The 16,191-nt window shown below is 52.9% G+C and overlaps 9 protein-coding genes across 9 annotated transcripts; 4 read left to right on the top strand and 5 right to left on the bottom strand.

Moving 5' to 3' along the window:
* Positions 1-556: 556 nt before the first annotated feature.
* RHO25_002514 (uncharacterized protein) lies at positions 557-2,386 on the top strand (the record flags this gene model as incomplete). The annotated part of the gene is made up of 2 exons (XM_023598089.2): positions 557-2,029; positions 2,084-2,386. 2 exons carry the CDS (start codon positions 557-559, stop codon positions 2,384-2,386), a joined length of 1,776 nt encoding a protein of 591 aa, XP_023455138.1.
* A 1,000-nt stretch (positions 2,387-3,386) lies between these two features.
* On the bottom strand, positions 3,387-3,986 carry HTB1 (histone H2B; the record flags this gene model as incomplete). The annotated part of the gene is made up of 3 exons (XM_023598088.2): positions 3,387-3,637; positions 3,754-3,898; positions 3,963-3,986. 3 exons carry the CDS (start codon positions 3,984-3,986, stop codon positions 3,387-3,389), a joined length of 420 nt encoding a protein of 139 aa, XP_023455139.1.
* A 435-nt stretch (positions 3,987-4,421) lies between these two features.
* Positions 4,422-5,084, top strand: HTA1 (histone H2A; the record flags this gene model as incomplete). Its single annotated transcript, XM_023598087.2, has 4 exons — positions 4,422-4,477; positions 4,611-4,699; positions 4,758-4,961; positions 5,020-5,084. The coding sequence occupies 4 exons, from the start codon at positions 4,422-4,424 to the stop codon at positions 5,082-5,084; spliced, it is 414 nt and encodes a 137-aa protein (XP_023455140.1).
* An 887-nt stretch (positions 5,085-5,971) lies between these two features.
* RHO25_002511 (uncharacterized protein) lies at positions 5,972-8,396 on the bottom strand (the record flags this gene model as incomplete). The annotated part of the gene is made up of 2 exons (XM_023598086.2): positions 5,972-8,156; positions 8,215-8,396. The coding sequence occupies 2 exons, from the start codon at positions 8,394-8,396 to the stop codon at positions 5,972-5,974; spliced, it is 2,367 nt and encodes a 788-aa protein (XP_023455133.1).
* A 367-nt stretch (positions 8,397-8,763) lies between these two features.
* RHO25_002510 (uncharacterized protein) lies at positions 8,764-10,080 on the top strand (the record flags this gene model as incomplete). Its single annotated transcript, XM_023598085.1, has 1 exon — positions 8,764-10,080. One exon carries the CDS (start codon positions 8,764-8,766, stop codon positions 10,078-10,080), a length of 1,317 nt encoding a protein of 438 aa, XP_023455134.1.
* A 46-nt stretch (positions 10,081-10,126) lies between these two features.
* Positions 10,127-10,951, bottom strand: RHO25_002509 (uncharacterized protein; the record flags this gene model as incomplete). Its single annotated transcript, XM_023598084.2, has 1 exon — positions 10,127-10,951. The coding sequence occupies one exon, from the start codon at positions 10,949-10,951 to the stop codon at positions 10,127-10,129; it is 825 nt and encodes a 274-aa protein (XP_023455135.1).
* Positions 10,952-11,734: 783 nt separating this feature from the next.
* KGD2 (2-oxoglutarate dehydrogenase complex E2 component) lies at positions 11,735-13,384 on the bottom strand (the record flags this gene model as incomplete). Its single annotated transcript, XM_023598083.2, has 5 exons — positions 11,735-11,773; positions 11,828-12,088; positions 12,142-13,034; positions 13,102-13,157; positions 13,215-13,384. The coding sequence occupies 5 exons, from the start codon at positions 13,382-13,384 to the stop codon at positions 11,735-11,737; spliced, it is 1,419 nt and encodes a 472-aa protein (XP_023455136.1).
* A 370-nt stretch (positions 13,385-13,754) lies between these two features.
* Positions 13,755-14,286, top strand: RHO25_002507 (uncharacterized protein; the record flags this gene model as incomplete). Its single annotated transcript, XM_023598082.2, has 4 exons — positions 13,755-13,780; positions 13,850-13,982; positions 14,083-14,203; positions 14,264-14,286. The coding sequence occupies 4 exons, from the start codon at positions 13,755-13,757 to the stop codon at positions 14,284-14,286; spliced, it is 303 nt and encodes a 100-aa protein (XP_023455985.1).
* Positions 14,287-14,700: 414 nt separating this feature from the next.
* Positions 14,701-16,159, bottom strand: RHO25_002506 (uncharacterized protein; the record flags this gene model as incomplete). Its single annotated transcript, XM_023598081.2, has 2 exons — positions 14,701-16,046; positions 16,099-16,159. The coding sequence occupies 2 exons, from the start codon at positions 16,157-16,159 to the stop codon at positions 14,701-14,703; spliced, it is 1,407 nt and encodes a 468-aa protein (XP_023455984.2).
* Between the last annotated feature and the right edge of the window lie 32 nt (positions 16,160-16,191).

Genomic DNA, 16,191 nt, shown 5'->3' with positions numbered 1-16,191 from the left:
TTCACGACGCTACCTCACCTCTTCCATTGGATGACCGCCACAGCAACCGAGCTGCTGAGCCACTCTACAGTACATGCGAACACCACGATGTACAGTAGAAACGAGCACGACAACAAGAGTAGTCGCCACAGCAGACGCAGGAAGTGTGGCTGTTACGAGCCAGTCGCTCCACACAGACGACGCGATCGACCTTCACAGCCACAAGGCCTCATTGAAATCCAACACATCGAGCCTATACTCGAGGCCCCCTCACGACGAGAACCCAGAACGTGCATGCGTGGACGAGAACGAAGGACCCTTTCATACCATTTCAGGACGCAGCTCCGACAGCATATGCGCGATCTGCGTGCTGGTGACATCACACTCCACGCACGAGGATGGAAGCTTGTCCCAGTTTTCGTGACAACATGGCGGGCATGAGGAGCCACATTGTAGGCATGCGACAGGTCTTCTCAAGTGTTCCTTTTGTTCTGGTTCCGTTGTTTCATCTAGCATCCCCTGCATGCTATCGATCTAGCTACTCTGGCCCAGACAACGACTCCAAGGTTAAAGCGACATGGTGAAGAAGCTACAGAAGCGGAATCCTTCCACCGATAGAGCTGGTACAGACGGAAGCGACACAGACACCATGCAGCCGAAGAAAGAGAGGAGACGATTGAGTGGAATATTCAAGAGGAAGGACAAGACGGCGGGTTCTCAGTCGACGAATACGACATCGTCAGATCTACTTGCGCGGAGCAGCACGACTGCTACGAATCCGTCCACAGACCTGCTCTCGCCGAACCCCAACACAGCGGCACAGAATGAAAACACGCACAGCTCGAGCACTGTTCCGACAACCACGTCGCCGATGAGCGGAGCAGTCCACGATTCAGCATATGCCAGCAGCGAAGCTCCGTCGAACTCGCGTTCGAACAACTCCAACAACAACATTGTCTCGGTACAGAATGATGGCCAGATTGAAGGTGTGAACAAGGATCGCAATCTGGCAGTGAACAAGGCGACGGGAGACGTGTTGGACGAGGATACTGGAGAGATCGTCTCGACTGTGACGACCACCACCACAACCACAACGACTACGACATTGGTGCGTGGCAAGGATGGCAAGAAGGAGCTACGAACGAATGTCAATACTGTCCCGGCCGGGACCACGACTACAGCAGCTTCGTCTAGCTCAGCACCAGGGCCGAGTGCGACGTCAAACAGACCAAGAGACAACAGCGGAGTCTCAGAGATGCCAGCAGATTCAGCGCCTCGAAGGCCGAGTGCAGACGTATTGCCGACCCCACTCTCTACAACAGCCAGTCGAGGTCAGACGCCACCAAGACCGACTCCTCTTCAGACTTCCGCACCAAACTTCCCACCGAATGCACCAGATCTGCCCGCGAAGAGTCCAAAGCGATTGTCCCGAGAGTTCGATCGTCCTCCCGGTGAAATTGGAGATCATGTGCCTCCGAGTCCAATAGTTGGCAGCAACGTTGGACCCAACTTCTCGTACCTCAACAGGTCACACGATGGCTCACCATCGAACAATCCTCCCGCGGTGCCCAACAATGCGCCTCCCGCTGCCCCGTTTTCACAAGAGCCGCAGAGGCACAGTCCCCTTGGTGGGCTGAGGCCGCAAGACTCACAGCAAAACTTCTCAGGAAACAATTTCATGCAGAACCAGGCTGCTCAGCAAGGGACTCCAGCGCCGTTCCCTCCTCCACCACGTCCGCAGATGGCGGAGATATACCCACACGGACCAGACGATTATCAGAATTATACGACAGCTCCTCCCACGGCTCCAGGCCATCCGCATCAATTCGCGCCTAACGCGGCGAGCTTCAGCCACGCAGGCAACCAACATGAAGGCTACGGCCATCCTTCCGGACCACCGTCATCATACGGTGGCCTATCAACAATCGAAAGCATGTCGGAAACATCATCAGTCGCGCCAAGTGCCAGCGCCTCTCAGGCTCCCTCTGCAGCTCCTTCAGCTCCGGCCTCCACATTCGGTAGTCTAAAAGCTGCAGCGAAAGGCCTACATGTAAGTTTCTCCAGTTAATTCTTTTTCATACTCAGTTACTGATAGCCTCAACAGGGCGTCGGCGAGACCCTCCGCGGCACACTAAACAACGAAATCGACACTCGGTTCCCTCGTCGAAATGCCGAAAAGGCCGCCATCGCAAACGCGAAGAACCAGGCTGCTCTAGACCGAGGCCAAACGGAAATGCAAGGCCTCCAAGCCTATGAGCAATTCGCCCCCGGACATCGGTCTTCTGGTTCTGCGGAATTGCAACGAGACGGGAGTGTGGCCGGCTCAACGACAACAAATTCTTCTTCGATTTTGCAAAGGTGGCCTTTGAGGAGAGAACATAGCATTCCGAGGAAACCGATCCCATGATGTACAGTCGAAAAATGGTGTGATTTACGAATTGAATGATGTGATGATTTTTATGAGAAACACGGACGAACAAAACTTCGCATGCTGTATTGTAAGGTCTGGAATCACAGTACATAGAATGCATCAACAACATCAGTACAGTACCGTTATATGCAATGCTCTGGCTTGTGATTTTCGAGACTCGATGCTGCCTGCTGCTTCCTCCTGCCTGAATATGGGATGCTTTGAACGGACATCGGGAAGTTCTTGCTGTTGCCTTGCGCGTTTCACTTTCCTCACTGTACTGGTCATTGACTTCCTGTCAGCTGTACCTTCTGGTACTGATAACGTACAGTCAAGACGCAGTGATTTCGTCGACCAGATTCTGTAGCGTTCGGTCTGCAAAGTCTCTTCTGCGCGGGTCTTGTTTACATGGTCTTCTCTTTCCGGCCTAGCGTGTCAATCTCGTGACAGAGAAATCAAAACAAACCGGCCGCGCACCTCACGTCTTTGTCTGCGTGCTGCAGAGTGCAAAATCGCGTCTTCTGCAATGTCAGTAGAAGAGATTCAAACGTCAAACAAGTTGGAATGAGAGTGTTGGAAGCAGTGTGAAGTTTTTGAAATCATGCATTCATATCAAGCCTTGGGTATCAGCCTGATGCGACCTGCTACTCTCTCTCGCCCTTCTCTCTGCCGCAGTTACTACTGTACAGCACCCACCACCGCTACCACCCGTTCATGCATTTCGAAAGCTCTGCTGGCGCGCGCGTGCCGACTGCGGCAACCGGGCGCGTTGTGGTATTGTGAGCAATCGTAAAATAAAGAAAAACCAAACCAAAACCCAGCCCATGATCGCATTATCTGAACGCCATCTCATTGTACCCCAGTAGTTGTGAGTCAGAAGAAGGGAAAGCCGCCTCAAAACCAGAGCAGCCCCATACTTCTGTCATCGTGTCGCAAAGCAGGAAGGAAGTCAAACGCCAACATTACATCAAAGCCATATTGATGTCATGTGTCGCGTTTACTTGGTGCTGGAAGAGTACTTGGTGACGGCCTTGGTGCCCTCAGACACGGCGTGCTTGGCCAGCTCACCAGGAAGGATGAGTCGCACGGAAGTCTGGATTTCGCGTGATGAGATCGTTGACTTCTTGTTGTAGGCAGCGAGCTTGGAAGCCTCAGTTGCGACGCGCTCGAAGATGTCGTTCACGAAGGAGTTGAGGATCGACATGGCACGGTTGGAGATACCAGTGTCTGGGTGGACCTGCTTGAGGACTGGAGGAAAAAGACGCGTCAGTAAAGGATTCAAAGTCGAGGTGTGACTCAAACGTGATTTGAAATCGAAATGCGACTTCAGAATCAGCTGGATGAGGCGAGTGGAGGCGACGTACCCTTGTAGATGTAAGAAGAGTAGGTCTCCTTTCTGGTCTTGGTGCGCTTCTTCTTGTCACCAGATGGGGCGGCGGTCTTCTTGCCAGCCTCCTTCTTCTCAGCAGGAGCCTTGCCAGCTGGTGCCTTGCCGGCGGTGGTTGGGGTCTGCAAAAGACGCGTCAGAAAGCTGCGCGAAACGCCAGAATGTGCGAAAGTCGCGCTGAATTACCTTGGTTGCTGCCTTTGGTGCCATTTCGAATTTGGAAATCGGGTTTGGAGTGTGAGTTGGAGTGGTGGATGAGATGAGTCGAGTTGCGTTGATGGATGCGTACGTTTGGTGATGCTGGTGTTGATGAAAGGAAGAGAAAGCTGCGCAAGAGCGTGGGAAGTGGAGGGTACTTGTACTCCGCAAGTCAGAAGCGCGAATTCCAATCAACAGTCGCGGCCGCTGGCGAATCAGCGACGCGTCGCGGGCAGGTGCGTCCGTGCGGCAAACAACTGTTGATCTGGCAGACCCCACAACTTCGCCTGCCGTTACTTAAAGTCGGCGACGCCCACCTTCTGCGAACGCGCCCTTCTTCTCTTCATCACACATCCATCCACACCCAGCGCTCCACGACACGTTCACGTCTTCCACGCCACTCACAACCCATTTTCAAAACCAAACCACCCACATCAATCCACCAAAATGACTGGAGGCAAGTCCGGAGGCAAGGCCAGCGGTGCCAAGTCGAACGCCCAATCGTAAGTGCTCTCCTCCAGGCGCATCAGATGCTCCATCGCAATCCATCGCGTCTGATGCGCTTTTCGCATCCAAAACAACGCGTTTTCCATCCGCAATCTCCATCGGCGCAAACTGACATCATTTCTTCAATAGTCGCTCATCCAAGGCCGGTCTCGCATTCCCAGTCGGTCGTGTCCACAGACTCCTCCGCAAGGGCAACTACGCTCAGCGTGTTGGTGCCGGTACGTCGCATCTTCTCATCCAATCTGCCCGATCGCATCATCTGACTCTCATCTCCAGGTGCTCCCGTCTACCTCGCAGCTGTCCTCGAATACCTGGCAGCCGAAATCCTCGAGTTGGCTGGTAACGCTGCTCGTGACAACAAGAAGACGCGTATTATCCCACGTCATCTTCAGTTGGCCATCCGCAACGATGAGGAGTTGAACAAGCTCCTCGGCCACGTCACCATCGCACAGGGTGGTGTGCTTCCAAACATTCACCAGAGTAAGCCACATTTCCGATCTCCACCGCCTCGATCATCCACTGACTTCTGCTTCCTCAGACCTCCTGCCCAAGAAGACCACCGGTACCAAGCCAGGCAAGGGTGGTGCATCACAAGAGCTGTAGATGCGCATTCTTGTTTCTTTGGTTTAAGATCACGGCACAATGGGTTATGGCGCAGAATGGGGTTGTTTCGCGATGATAATGGGCTCATCGACACGGGCGGGCACGAGCTCAGGGTTATGGCGTGCTCTTGACTTTTTACTACTTTGCATGCACGCAGGCTTCTGATCTGATCCAGGAGCGAAGGCTGTACATTATGCCCACGATACCATAGCACAGTGCTATTCGGGCAACAGGCTTATGATGATACCAAGAATCGATCAGCACTTCAAAGACTTCACAATTGTTCACGATTCTCTTTTCCGCTTTATTCTGATGCGAAATTGACTTGCAGAGGGCGGTTTTGAGGTTCTCGACGCGTCGAGCGAGGTCGCGTCATGGATCAAAACAATGACGGTCTTGGCTGCGCGTCCAGCAGAACACTCAGATTTTGCGACACAGCGAGACCCCGCGACGATGACTGCGAGCGCAGACCGAATAAGGTGCAACTCGTGGAAACTGAAAATGGTGCTGAGAGGGAACCTGGCGAAGTGATCAGCAAATGAGCAGAATCCTGAGAAGATTGCGTTTCTCGATAACGCAGCACGAATGAGCAGAAATTATCAACTGAGTCTTGGGAGATTTCCGGGCAAGACTGCACCTGTGAGGAGAGGACAAAATGACGGCCTCGGAAATGCTTCGAAAAGACTGCGAGGTAGAGGATGTGGAGTCACGAGTCTGCGCAACGGCTTCAAGAGAAAAGTAGCGATCGCACTATCAGAGCTTCGACGAGAGTTTGGTTGCAAAGCAAGAGGGCCATGCGGTAGAGATACTAATATCTCTATACACAGTCCCCAGATCTGGAGAAGATCCTACATCATTGCTTACATTCAAGAACCTCTGTTCTAATCCTATGCCAGCGCACTCAATACCCTCTCCTCGATACTTTTCAGCGTTGCCTCTGTGGTCGTCAAAGCAGCCATCAAGTACAACACATTGCCCATGACTCTCGAATGCATCACACTTCCATCTGCTCCTGGGATCTCGAGAAGCTGGTCGCGGAGTCCAGTGGCTGCTGTCGAAGCGTAGCCTCCTCCGGATGGATCCTTGAGACAGATTGCCACGACAGATCCGAGCGCGAAGACGTGGTCTACTGAGTTTTTGTGTGAGGCGGTATTGATGAAGGATTGGGACCACATGCTCCATGTCGCAGCGTTTGAGGATGCCGATGAAGGTGAAGTCCAATCCTGCTTGAATGTATCCCATGCACCTGAGCTTTCGAGATTGTCGAATGTTCGGAGACTTTCGTTTGCGACGGCGCAGCCGACCGGGTGTGCGGTATAGCTGTGTCCGTGCAAGAGAGCGTCTGTCTTGTCGTTGCTCAGGAAGGCTTCGAAGATAGCGTTACTGGCTGTTGTGGTGCACAAGGGTAAGAGTCCTCCTGTGAGAAGCTTCGCGTTGACCACGATGTCAGGCTGTACGCCGAGGAAACTTGCTGCGCTGAAACGGCCGAGGCGGTAGAGGCCGGTGAAGACTTCGTCGAAGATGACGGGCATGCCTTGCCAATCTAACGCATCGTTGGTGCTGGCGGACGCTGTTGGAATTGAGGTTGGCTCGAACGATTCGTTGTAGAAAGTCCTTGCAACTTCTACAAGGCATCTCTGGAAGAGCGGATCAGCGAAGAGCATACCGCCTGCACCCAAGATGATAGGCTCAATGACGAGAGCTCCGAGACTGGCGCCTTCGGCCTTGACGCGCTGGAGCAGGATCTCTCGGATGTGCTTTCTGTATTGCTCTGCGTCCTGCTGCCGGTGCTGGAAATTGAAGATTGCACTCAGAGAGTCAAAATGCTTCACCTCGCCTGTGCCTTCCACTGGATCGACAAGCCACTGGCCTTTGCTCATCTTCACTGTGGGAAAGTCAAGCCAGATACCGCGACCCCGATACCACTCAACTTTCTCATTGTAAATGCTGGGCTCCGAACAGTCCATTGTACCAATTGTGTCGCCATGGTAGCTGTTTGTCAGCCCAACAATCCGAATATCCAGGTTTTTGCGGTCTTGAGGCTTGTATCTCTCCACTGTAGCTCGAAGTGCCATTTTCACTGCAACTTCCATGCCTGTTGAACCGTTGTCCGAGTAAAAGACCTTTGCCAATCGTGGATTTCCAGACTTGTTGATCACGGTCGTGGCCAAGTCCAGAGCAGGCTGATGTATTGCGTTTGCAAACATTACGTGCCCGTATCTTCCTGCGGCATGCGCTGCTGTAAGTGCTAGCTTCGGGTTACCATGACCAAGACCTTGCGTCCACCATGATGCAGAGCCGTCAAAAGCGGGCTTGAGCAGAGATGTATTGGGGTCCGATCTCAATTCACCCTCATGCGCTGTTCGGTAAGCTTGAAAATGGTCTCCGTAAGCAGAGTCCCAAGCCGTGACGGTATCTTTCGAACGTTCGGTATGCTGCATAAATGGGTGCCAAATAGCCTCATTGGCGACCTCAGACATGATTCGCAGGTCCTGGATTCGTTGCTCGTGCGATTCAAGAAAGCTTTCTGTAAAGGCGTCGACTTCGGGATGCTCGCTCATCGCTTGATAATATTCCTGCATTGCTTTCCGGTCTGCCTCAGCTGATGACTGCCGCTCCGGAGGCTCCTCAGCAGCGAACGTCTCGACCTGCCGTTCGTAGAAGTAGTCCTTCAAGTACTCGTAGTTCTGGTACCTTCGTCCAGTGAACAGCGCTATCGCTGGGACATCGTAACCTCGAACATGCAGAGACTCCCATGCTGATATTGTCGTTGCGATACCCCCCAGTCTGTGGTCCCCAACAAGCAGAGATGGAAGACGCAGTGGTCGGTACAGATCTGCCTGCGAACTTCCCGAAGGCGATGGAGACAGCACACCTCCTGCTGTCTCAACAATGGCGATGCCTTGCCGGCCATTGACGTAGGACTTCAGTTCATCATAGACCGCAGCTTGAACTTCTGCATCTGGTAGGTCTCTGCCCATGACTCGAGCCGCGAGGTGCGGACTCACAGGATCGTCGAACTGGAAGAGACATTTCGAGTCAACAATGTTGCCATTGAAAGATTTATTGTGACTATCTCGGCGTCAGCTGGCAAATTCGGTGAGCAGGAACGTTCACGATGTGTACTGACTGGTCATCTGCCTCCTCCAGCGGACCGGTGGAGATCGGCTTCAGGTACTTGACAATTTCCAGCTTCTTCCTGAAAGCCCGACACAATATCGAGCTGAAAATTGTCTTGCCGACTCCAGTATTGGCGCCATATATCTGCAAGACTCTGAACTTCGGCCACAGGACCGAACCGATTGTTCTCATGTCGTCGGCATGGCAAGCATGCCAGGGTGTGGGAGGAGCTGCGGAGTTCTGATCTGGTCCGAGGAAAGCACGACTCCGGATCCAATGCGCTCCAAACTTTCAAAATGGCAACCTTTCTGCTCAGCTTGACGTGTCCGGCGATATTGGAGACCTCCCCGGCAAGAGATAAAGTGGGATGAAGCCGCAGAGAGAAATGGCTGATTATCCCAAGAAACTCAAAAACGCCCATTGAGATTTGGCACCCTCGCCACCCCACATCCGAATCCCAATGGCAAGCTGCCCGACTTCACCAAAGAGCCTCACAACAACATCCCAATACGAATCATGAACACAAGCTAGCCCAAGCCACAATACATATAGAATCGCCATGGACGCGAACAAAGCTCCACCAAGCCTAGAAGCTACCTTATCTGCAACCCTCGCAAAGCGGAAGAAGAACCACACAATCCGCAAGCTCACCACCTTCCCCTCCACAACCGCCGACTTCTCCAGCAACGACTTTCTCTCACTCGCCACCTGTCCCAACCTCCGAAATGCCTACTTGCAAGAACTCTCACAAGATCTCATCTTGACCTCCCATCTCGGCTCCGGCGGTTCCCGACTCCTCGACGGTAACAGCACTTACGCCGAAGACCTCGAAAAACAGATCTCTCAATTCCACTCCGCTCCTTGTGGCCTCCTCTGTAATTCTGGGTATGATGCCAACACCGGGCTGTTTTCTTGTCTCCCACAGAAAGGCGATTATATTGTCTACGACGAATATATTCACGCCTCAGTACACGATGGAATGAGACTTTCGCGTGCCAAGGAGACGAGGTTCTTTCCACATAATGACTTGAGAGCGTTGCGAAGTGTTTTAGAGCAGGTTCTAGAGGAAGACGAAAACATTCGAAATGGGAAGTCGAACATCTTCCTCGCAGTTGAGGCGGTCTATTCTATGGATGGCGACATGGTGCCCTTACGAGAAGTGGTGGAGTTGAGGAACGAACTCTTTCCTCCCAGCAAATCTGTTGCTGCCCGCGGATCTTTGACGAATTGCCATATTATCATCGACGAAGCCCACTCAACCGGCTGGGTTGGTCCCAAAGGCCGAGGCCTCGTTTCCGAACTCGGTTTGGAAAACGAATGTCTGGTTCGATTACACACTTTCGGTAAAGCTATGGCTGCGAATGGAGCAATTCTGTTATGTTCTTCGGAAGTGTTGAGGGAGTATCTGATCAATTATGCGAGGCCGATGATATACACGACTTTTATGAGTTATCCGAATTTGGCGGCGATCAAAGCGAGTTATGGAGTATTAATGTCCGGGCAAGGGGACGTTCTGGCGGAGAACCTGAGGAAGTTGATGAGGGTTCTGTACGAGAGATTAAGGGAAGTAGAGAGTGTGTTGGAGTTGGGGATCGAGCAGAAGCATTTGTTGAGGTGTCCGGTCGAGATGCCTGAGACGCCAATTTTTGCGGTGCTCTCGAGTGAGCCGAAGGCGCTGGCAGCGTATTGTCAACAGCAAGGCTTCGTGGTGCGTGGAATCGTGCCGCCTACTGTGCCTCTGGGGACGGAGAGGATCCGAGTGTGTTTGCATGCTGGCAACACGGTTGAGGAGATCGAGGGGCTAGTGACATGTATTCGAGCTTGGACTGTACAGCGAAAGAGAGAAATCGAAAAAGCTGGCCGCGGACGGCTGTGATGATTACTATCATGATCTTCGTCTATATCTTCTTCTTCTTGGCCCGTCACGTCTCCCTCAATGGTATCCCCTCCTTCCTCGCAATATCGTACACCCAATCTTTAATCGGCTTTACATCAGTCGATTTAATGGGCACCCTGTGATCCCCATCCCATTCCACAACCTCACTCGTCTCCGGATCACAATACTGCTTCAACAACCTCCGATGCAAATGCAGCCCATTATCTCTCAATCCATGCACATGCAAAGTCGGCAACTTCAAAATATGCGGACTCGTCCCCTCAAACACAAACCCCTCACTCAATTGCCCAGCACTCACCAACGCTTCAGACCGACTATACTCCCCAAAACTCACCAAAGGATTCCTCCCCGCCGTCAACACCCCAAATTTATACCTCGTATCCACCTCCAACCCCTTCTCCTCCCTAATCTGCTGATCATACAACAAACTCGCCGCAACCTTCGCACCCTGCGAGAACCCCAGAATCCCGACCCACTCTCCCGTCGCACCCTTATCATCATCTTCCCTCTTACACCTCTCAATTTCATAGAAAATCTCCTCTGTAGCGGATCCATCGTCTGTCTCAGGCTGATGCGGTAACCAACGAAGCCAGCGTCGAAAAGGCCCGCAGTCTTCGTAGACGGGGACGATTCCCGGTCCGGCTTCGCAGAACCAGGGACCGTCCGCGAAGACGAAGCGAAAGGCTGGGAGGTGTTTGATGAGGGAGCGGCATTGCATGCGGAAGACTTCGCTGTTGACGCCGCCACCGTGGAGGCAGAGGATGCGGGGTTTGGAGAGGGTGGTGGGGGTTTCGGATGTCTTTGTGGGTGAGCTGCTGCGCGTTGTGGTGTTGGAGGTGGTGTAGGCCATTGTGAGCGTGTGTCTCGTCGCGACTGGAGCGCGGTGCTGGTCGGGTTTGTTCTGCTTGCGCTGTTGGTGCCAGTTTTACTGTATTGTGGTTGGGCTGTTGTTTCTGTTGATTCCCAGAAGTTGCTTCTTCGTCTGGTTCAGTTGCAAGTCAATCGAATCGCGGTGAGCAGTGGACAGTTCACGTGTTGAATGAGAGGAAGTAAAGACGGGTACCGAAAAGAGAAACAGATCTCATACTCAACTACGCCATCGTCGACGGCGCGCTGTTCCCACGCTGCGTGTGCGAGCGCGCCTACCGTAAGCGGGCTAAATACAGCAGCGTGGCATCGGGCTTTCCATCTCGGATGTTGGTGAACACCCCGAGATTATGGGGGACTTATCGCCGAAGGAAGATCGCGTTGTGATCAGCTTGGCGCTCGACATTGGTTCTGTTAGTGATGAAACACGATGTTGTAGGAGAAACGAGCAGAGCTGCACGATGAAGCACAAAAGATACACGATAGAGTTGGCATGGGAGACCGTTGTTCCTTGCACAGCATGAAAGTCAATTGGTCTCCCATGCTGGTTCTTGGCAAAGCCTGCTTGTGGACCTGCGTATCAGACAATCCCGACTCCCACAGCCGGTGGCCGTCACGATGCGAATGCGCTGCCAAACGTTGAGATGCCGGAGGGAAAGAAATCGGAATGCAACGAGGTGGTTGTGAATTAGGCCAGCTTGACCATGTGCTAAATGGACGTTTTGTACACGGGAAAATGCTACAAACAGTGACACGCTAAACTCATCTACGCCAGAAGCATCTTTCTGGGGTCCTCAATGTATTCCTGAGAGATGGGTCAGTGGATGCAATGCATTGAGCTGCCGTTAAGAGAACATACCTTGATCTTGACCAAGAAGGTCACGGCTTCTCTACCATCTAGTAGTCTGTGGTCGTATGTGAGAGCGAGGTACATCATGGGGCGGATTTCGACTTTTCCGTTGATAGCGACAGGCTTGTCCTTGATGGCGTGGAGACCGAGGACAGCAGTTTGTGGGAGGTTGATGATGGGAGTTCCGAACATGGAGCCGAAGACACCACCATTGGAGATGGTGAAAGTGCCGCCAGCCATGTCTTCGATGGTAAGCTTGTTGTCGCGAGCCTGTCAAAGTCAGCATATGTCTCCTTCTCCTACATGCTTCGTATCATGCTCACCTTCTTGCCGAGATCAGCGATCGCCTTCTCAATGCCGACCATGTCCAAGCTCTCAGCATTTCGCACAACAGGTGTCACGAGACCCTTCTCGGTTGCGACAGCAACACTGATGTCGACGTAGTCCTTGTAGACGATGGTATCACCACCACCTGGTCCCTCAATCGCGGCATTGACAGTTGGAACATCCTTCATGGCCAGCACAGCAGCCTTCGAGAATGCGCTCATGAAGCCAAGCTTCACGCCAGTCTTCTTCAGGATCTCATCCTTGTAGTTCTTGCGCAGATCCATGAGCTGTGACATATCGACCTCGTTGAATGTGGTGAGGGAAGCAGCAGTGTTTTGCGACTGCTTCAGACGCTCTGCGATCCTCAGGCGCATGCGGTTCATCTTCACCCGGTTCTCGCTACGCGAGCCATATGGAGATGACTCGGTCTGCTCCTTCTTGGGCTCCTCTTTCTTTGGCGCAGGTTTTGACTCCTCCTTCTTTGGCGCGGGTTTTGATTCTTCCTTCTTTGGCTCCGGCTTTGATTCCTGCTTGGGCTGTTGGCTCTGCGCATTCTCCGTCGAGCCCTGTTGCGATGGGGGTGTCTTTTGTTCAGCGGGTGCGGCATCCTTTGGTTCTTCCTTCGCAGGTGCCTTCTTCTCTCCTGGCTCGCCGCCGAGCTCGAGTCTCACGAGATCTTGTCCTACAGTAACCGTGTCCTCCTCGTTTGCCAGGAATTCCTTGATGGTACCGGCAACTGGGGCGTTGACGGCAACATCAATCTTGTCGGTCTCGATGGTCGCGATTTCCTCATCCTGCTCCACGTAGTCGCCAACCTGTTTTGAGAACTGTTTTAGGGTTCCCTCGGAGATGGATTCGGCCATTTGCGGCACCTGCACCATTTGCTCCTCTGCAGCACGCAGTCAGTAACATATCGTGCTGGCGCTACTTGCGCAGCTTCCACAGAGCTTGCATACCCCATCGCTGCGTAGAGAGGCTAAATTGGCGCAATTGAACAGGTGAAAAGAGCTTCCTGAGGGCGCGAGTCAGTGTTTGCAGGGTGGTATAGGAGTCGGTAAGGTGTCCATACGGTGATTGTCGTAGCGCAGGGAGTGCTTTTGAGGACGACGAAGCTGTGGAGAGTGCGCGCAAGCTGCTATATGACTGCGTTGCGCGAGTGGTGCTTGCGAGAGGTTGGCGCAGAGTTGCTGGTCGAGGCGAGCTTCGGGCCAGACGGCGCAAACACTGTGAGCTGGACATGGTGGGCGAGAGACGGCAGGCTGCCTTTGAGGAGCTCTCGAGAACGAAGGAAAGGAGAGATGTCGCGTGAGAAGTGGTGCGTTGTGTGTGTGTATGTACAGCTCGAAGAAGAGGAAGCTGATCGACCACTCAGGTCTTCTTTCGTCACAAGCAGCCAGGAGCGAGAAGAGCCGCACTCTGTAGGAACCTTTCGGAATCGGGAACAAGCCGGGCGCTGCCTCATCCAAGACCCCAAACACCACTGCCACGCACTCCACCGCCGACACCAAGGGGACAAACCGGGCGCGCATACTCTCGGCTGTCTTCTGCGCCTTGCCTACCTGACACACCACCACTCCCCGAGGCCTCGCGCCCGGTCATCACCGCCGACATGTCCGCCGCACGCACCCAGGTCCTGTACGCAGCCTGCATTGAAGCTCCTCCAATGGCTGCACGACTTTACTAATCCTCACCTCCCTCCTATAGCTCCCTCTACCGCCGCGCCCTCAAGCTCTCCCTCGACTGGGCCGTCCACCGCTACATCTGGCGCGGCCAGGCCTTGTACATCCGCTCCCTCTTCGAAGCGAACAAGAACGTCACACAGCCGAGACAGCAAGCAGTACGTCTACGCCCGCATCCATACCTTGATAGAGAAGGACAAAGGATTTAGGAAGAGAGCAGGAAGACATGGATACTAAGACGATATTCTCGTGATACAGGCTCTCATCGAAGAAACAAAACAACTACTAGAGAAGTGGAAGCACCCCGACCCGTACAGACCACCAACCGCTCCCGGTGGAAGCAAGTACGAGCGAAACTTGCCTTGCCCCAATTTGGACCGTACGTGGATACTCATCACCCCCGACTGCGCGACTGGATCTGTCTGACTGACTGCTATAGCTCCGCCGCCAATGCATCTGTAGAAGAGGGACGAGAAGAGAGAGGGTTTCCAGACACCACATTGTAAATATGGCACAGCAAGTGGCTGAAAGAACGCTACAGCTGGGGCATGCATTGGCATCAAATGAAGATTTTCTTTACTTGTGAATTGCGCATTGCTCGCTCCACCCGAGATATCGAGAGCTGAGGTGCACTGACTGCCTAGGGCTCGCTGAGGCTCGCCTGTGATACACATCAACGATACGCAGATCAACTGAGACCAAGGATCGAGCACAACCTGCCGAAGGAAAAGATTCTCGTCAAGACTTTCGATTCGGTCATTCATCTGGCTATACAAGCTCACAGCTGCTGGACACATCTATGCACTTCCTCCGGTTCAACCCTCCAATCACAACGGCCCAAATCTCGCAACATACAGTTGCCGGCACTGAGCAACTCTAGTCCAGAACATCATCCCTCAAAGCGAACGCCTGCCTCACCACGTCATCCATCTTCGACCGGATCGCATCATGGAACATAACATTCGTCGTAAACACTTTGGCTCCCTTGATCTTCTTCGCCGTCTCACTCGCGAGATCAAAATCCACATACATATCTTCCACATAACTCGCAGCATATACTGGAACTTCATTCTTCTGCAACTGTTCCTCATCGAACAAGGCCGGCCAGTTTTCTTCCTTCGCGATGCGCTCCGCTACGTCTTGCACTTTGCGCAATTCGGCATAGTCTTCGAACATCCAAGGGTACACCATTTCACCTGTGAAATAGATCGGTTGGGAATCATCTTTCCGATCATCGATGCTGAATTCTGGATATTCAGATTGTAAGCGATGCGCGGACCAGTTTGGTGCGCCTTTGTTGGGTCCAGAACAGTATATGGGTTCGTGCAGGATGGCGTAGATGAGATGATTATCGAACGGAGAGGAAGAGTCAATTGCTGCTAATGTCCCGCGTGTCAGGTGCCCGAAAAGTTCAATGTCGTTGTTTGCTCGTTGCACAATATCATGTACGCTGTCTAGTCCGCCGTGCATTCCTAGTGCGATTCCCATGGCTAGGAAGCGTCTTCGGGTGAGGGTTCCTTCGGAGGGAAGTTTGATTTTGCCGTCGCCGAAGCGGGAAAGGTATGTGAGGATGTTCTTGACGCGTTCTACGTCTTCGGGGTATTTGGCGTAGTAGACTTTGTTTCGTTCTGCGACTTTGCGGTATAGACGTCTGTAGACATCGTCTGGCGTTGAGACGAGTGGCTGCAGACCGCCAAAGAGGAATGACTCTCGAAGACCTTCAGGGTAGAAGGATAGATAGGTGATGGTACAGAAGCCGCCGAAGGATTGTCCGATTGTGCTCCATTTCTGCTTTTCGGGAGGATAGTCTGCTGTTAGGGCTTGACGGATTGCTTCACAGTCTCGTACGATGTTGTCTGCGCGATAAAGCTTCAAGTACTCGGCTTGGACGTCGTTGTAGCCCCGGAGTCCTAATGTGGATGCTGTGACAGGAGTGGAGAGACCTGTACCTCGTTGATCGAGGAAGAAAGCTTGGTATCCGGCATCGAGAAGTCGATGAACGAAGGGATAGTGGTGTGGAGGGCGGCATTCTAGCCCTGGACCGCCGTTGAGATAGACGATCCATGGGAGCTGAGATGCTGTCTTGCGTTCTGCTTCAGGTTTGGGGACCACAGGATTCTCGTGTTTGCGAACACTACGTCCGAAGACACGGATTGTACCGGCTTCTGGTTTACTGTAGTCTTTAGGCACGTCAAAGAAGTGCTCGGTTATGCTCAGCTTGCCTGCCGTCGTGGTTAGCATGACTTTCGAAGATGCTCGGATGAGAAGACCTGCCAGCAACTTGATGGCTCTTTTCGCTCACGATCTTCGCCGGAGCGACTGCGATTGACGACATTTTTCTTCGGAGAATGTTCATGGGTGAGTTAA

Source organism: Cercospora beticola, chromosome 2 (genome assembly GCF_033473495.1).
Source record: "Cercospora beticola chromosome 2, complete sequence".
In the NCBI taxonomy this organism is placed as follows: Eukaryota; Fungi; Ascomycota; class Dothideomycetes; order Mycosphaerellales; family Mycosphaerellaceae; genus Cercospora; species Cercospora beticola.
This window is presented reverse-complemented; position numbering and strand designations above follow the sequence as displayed.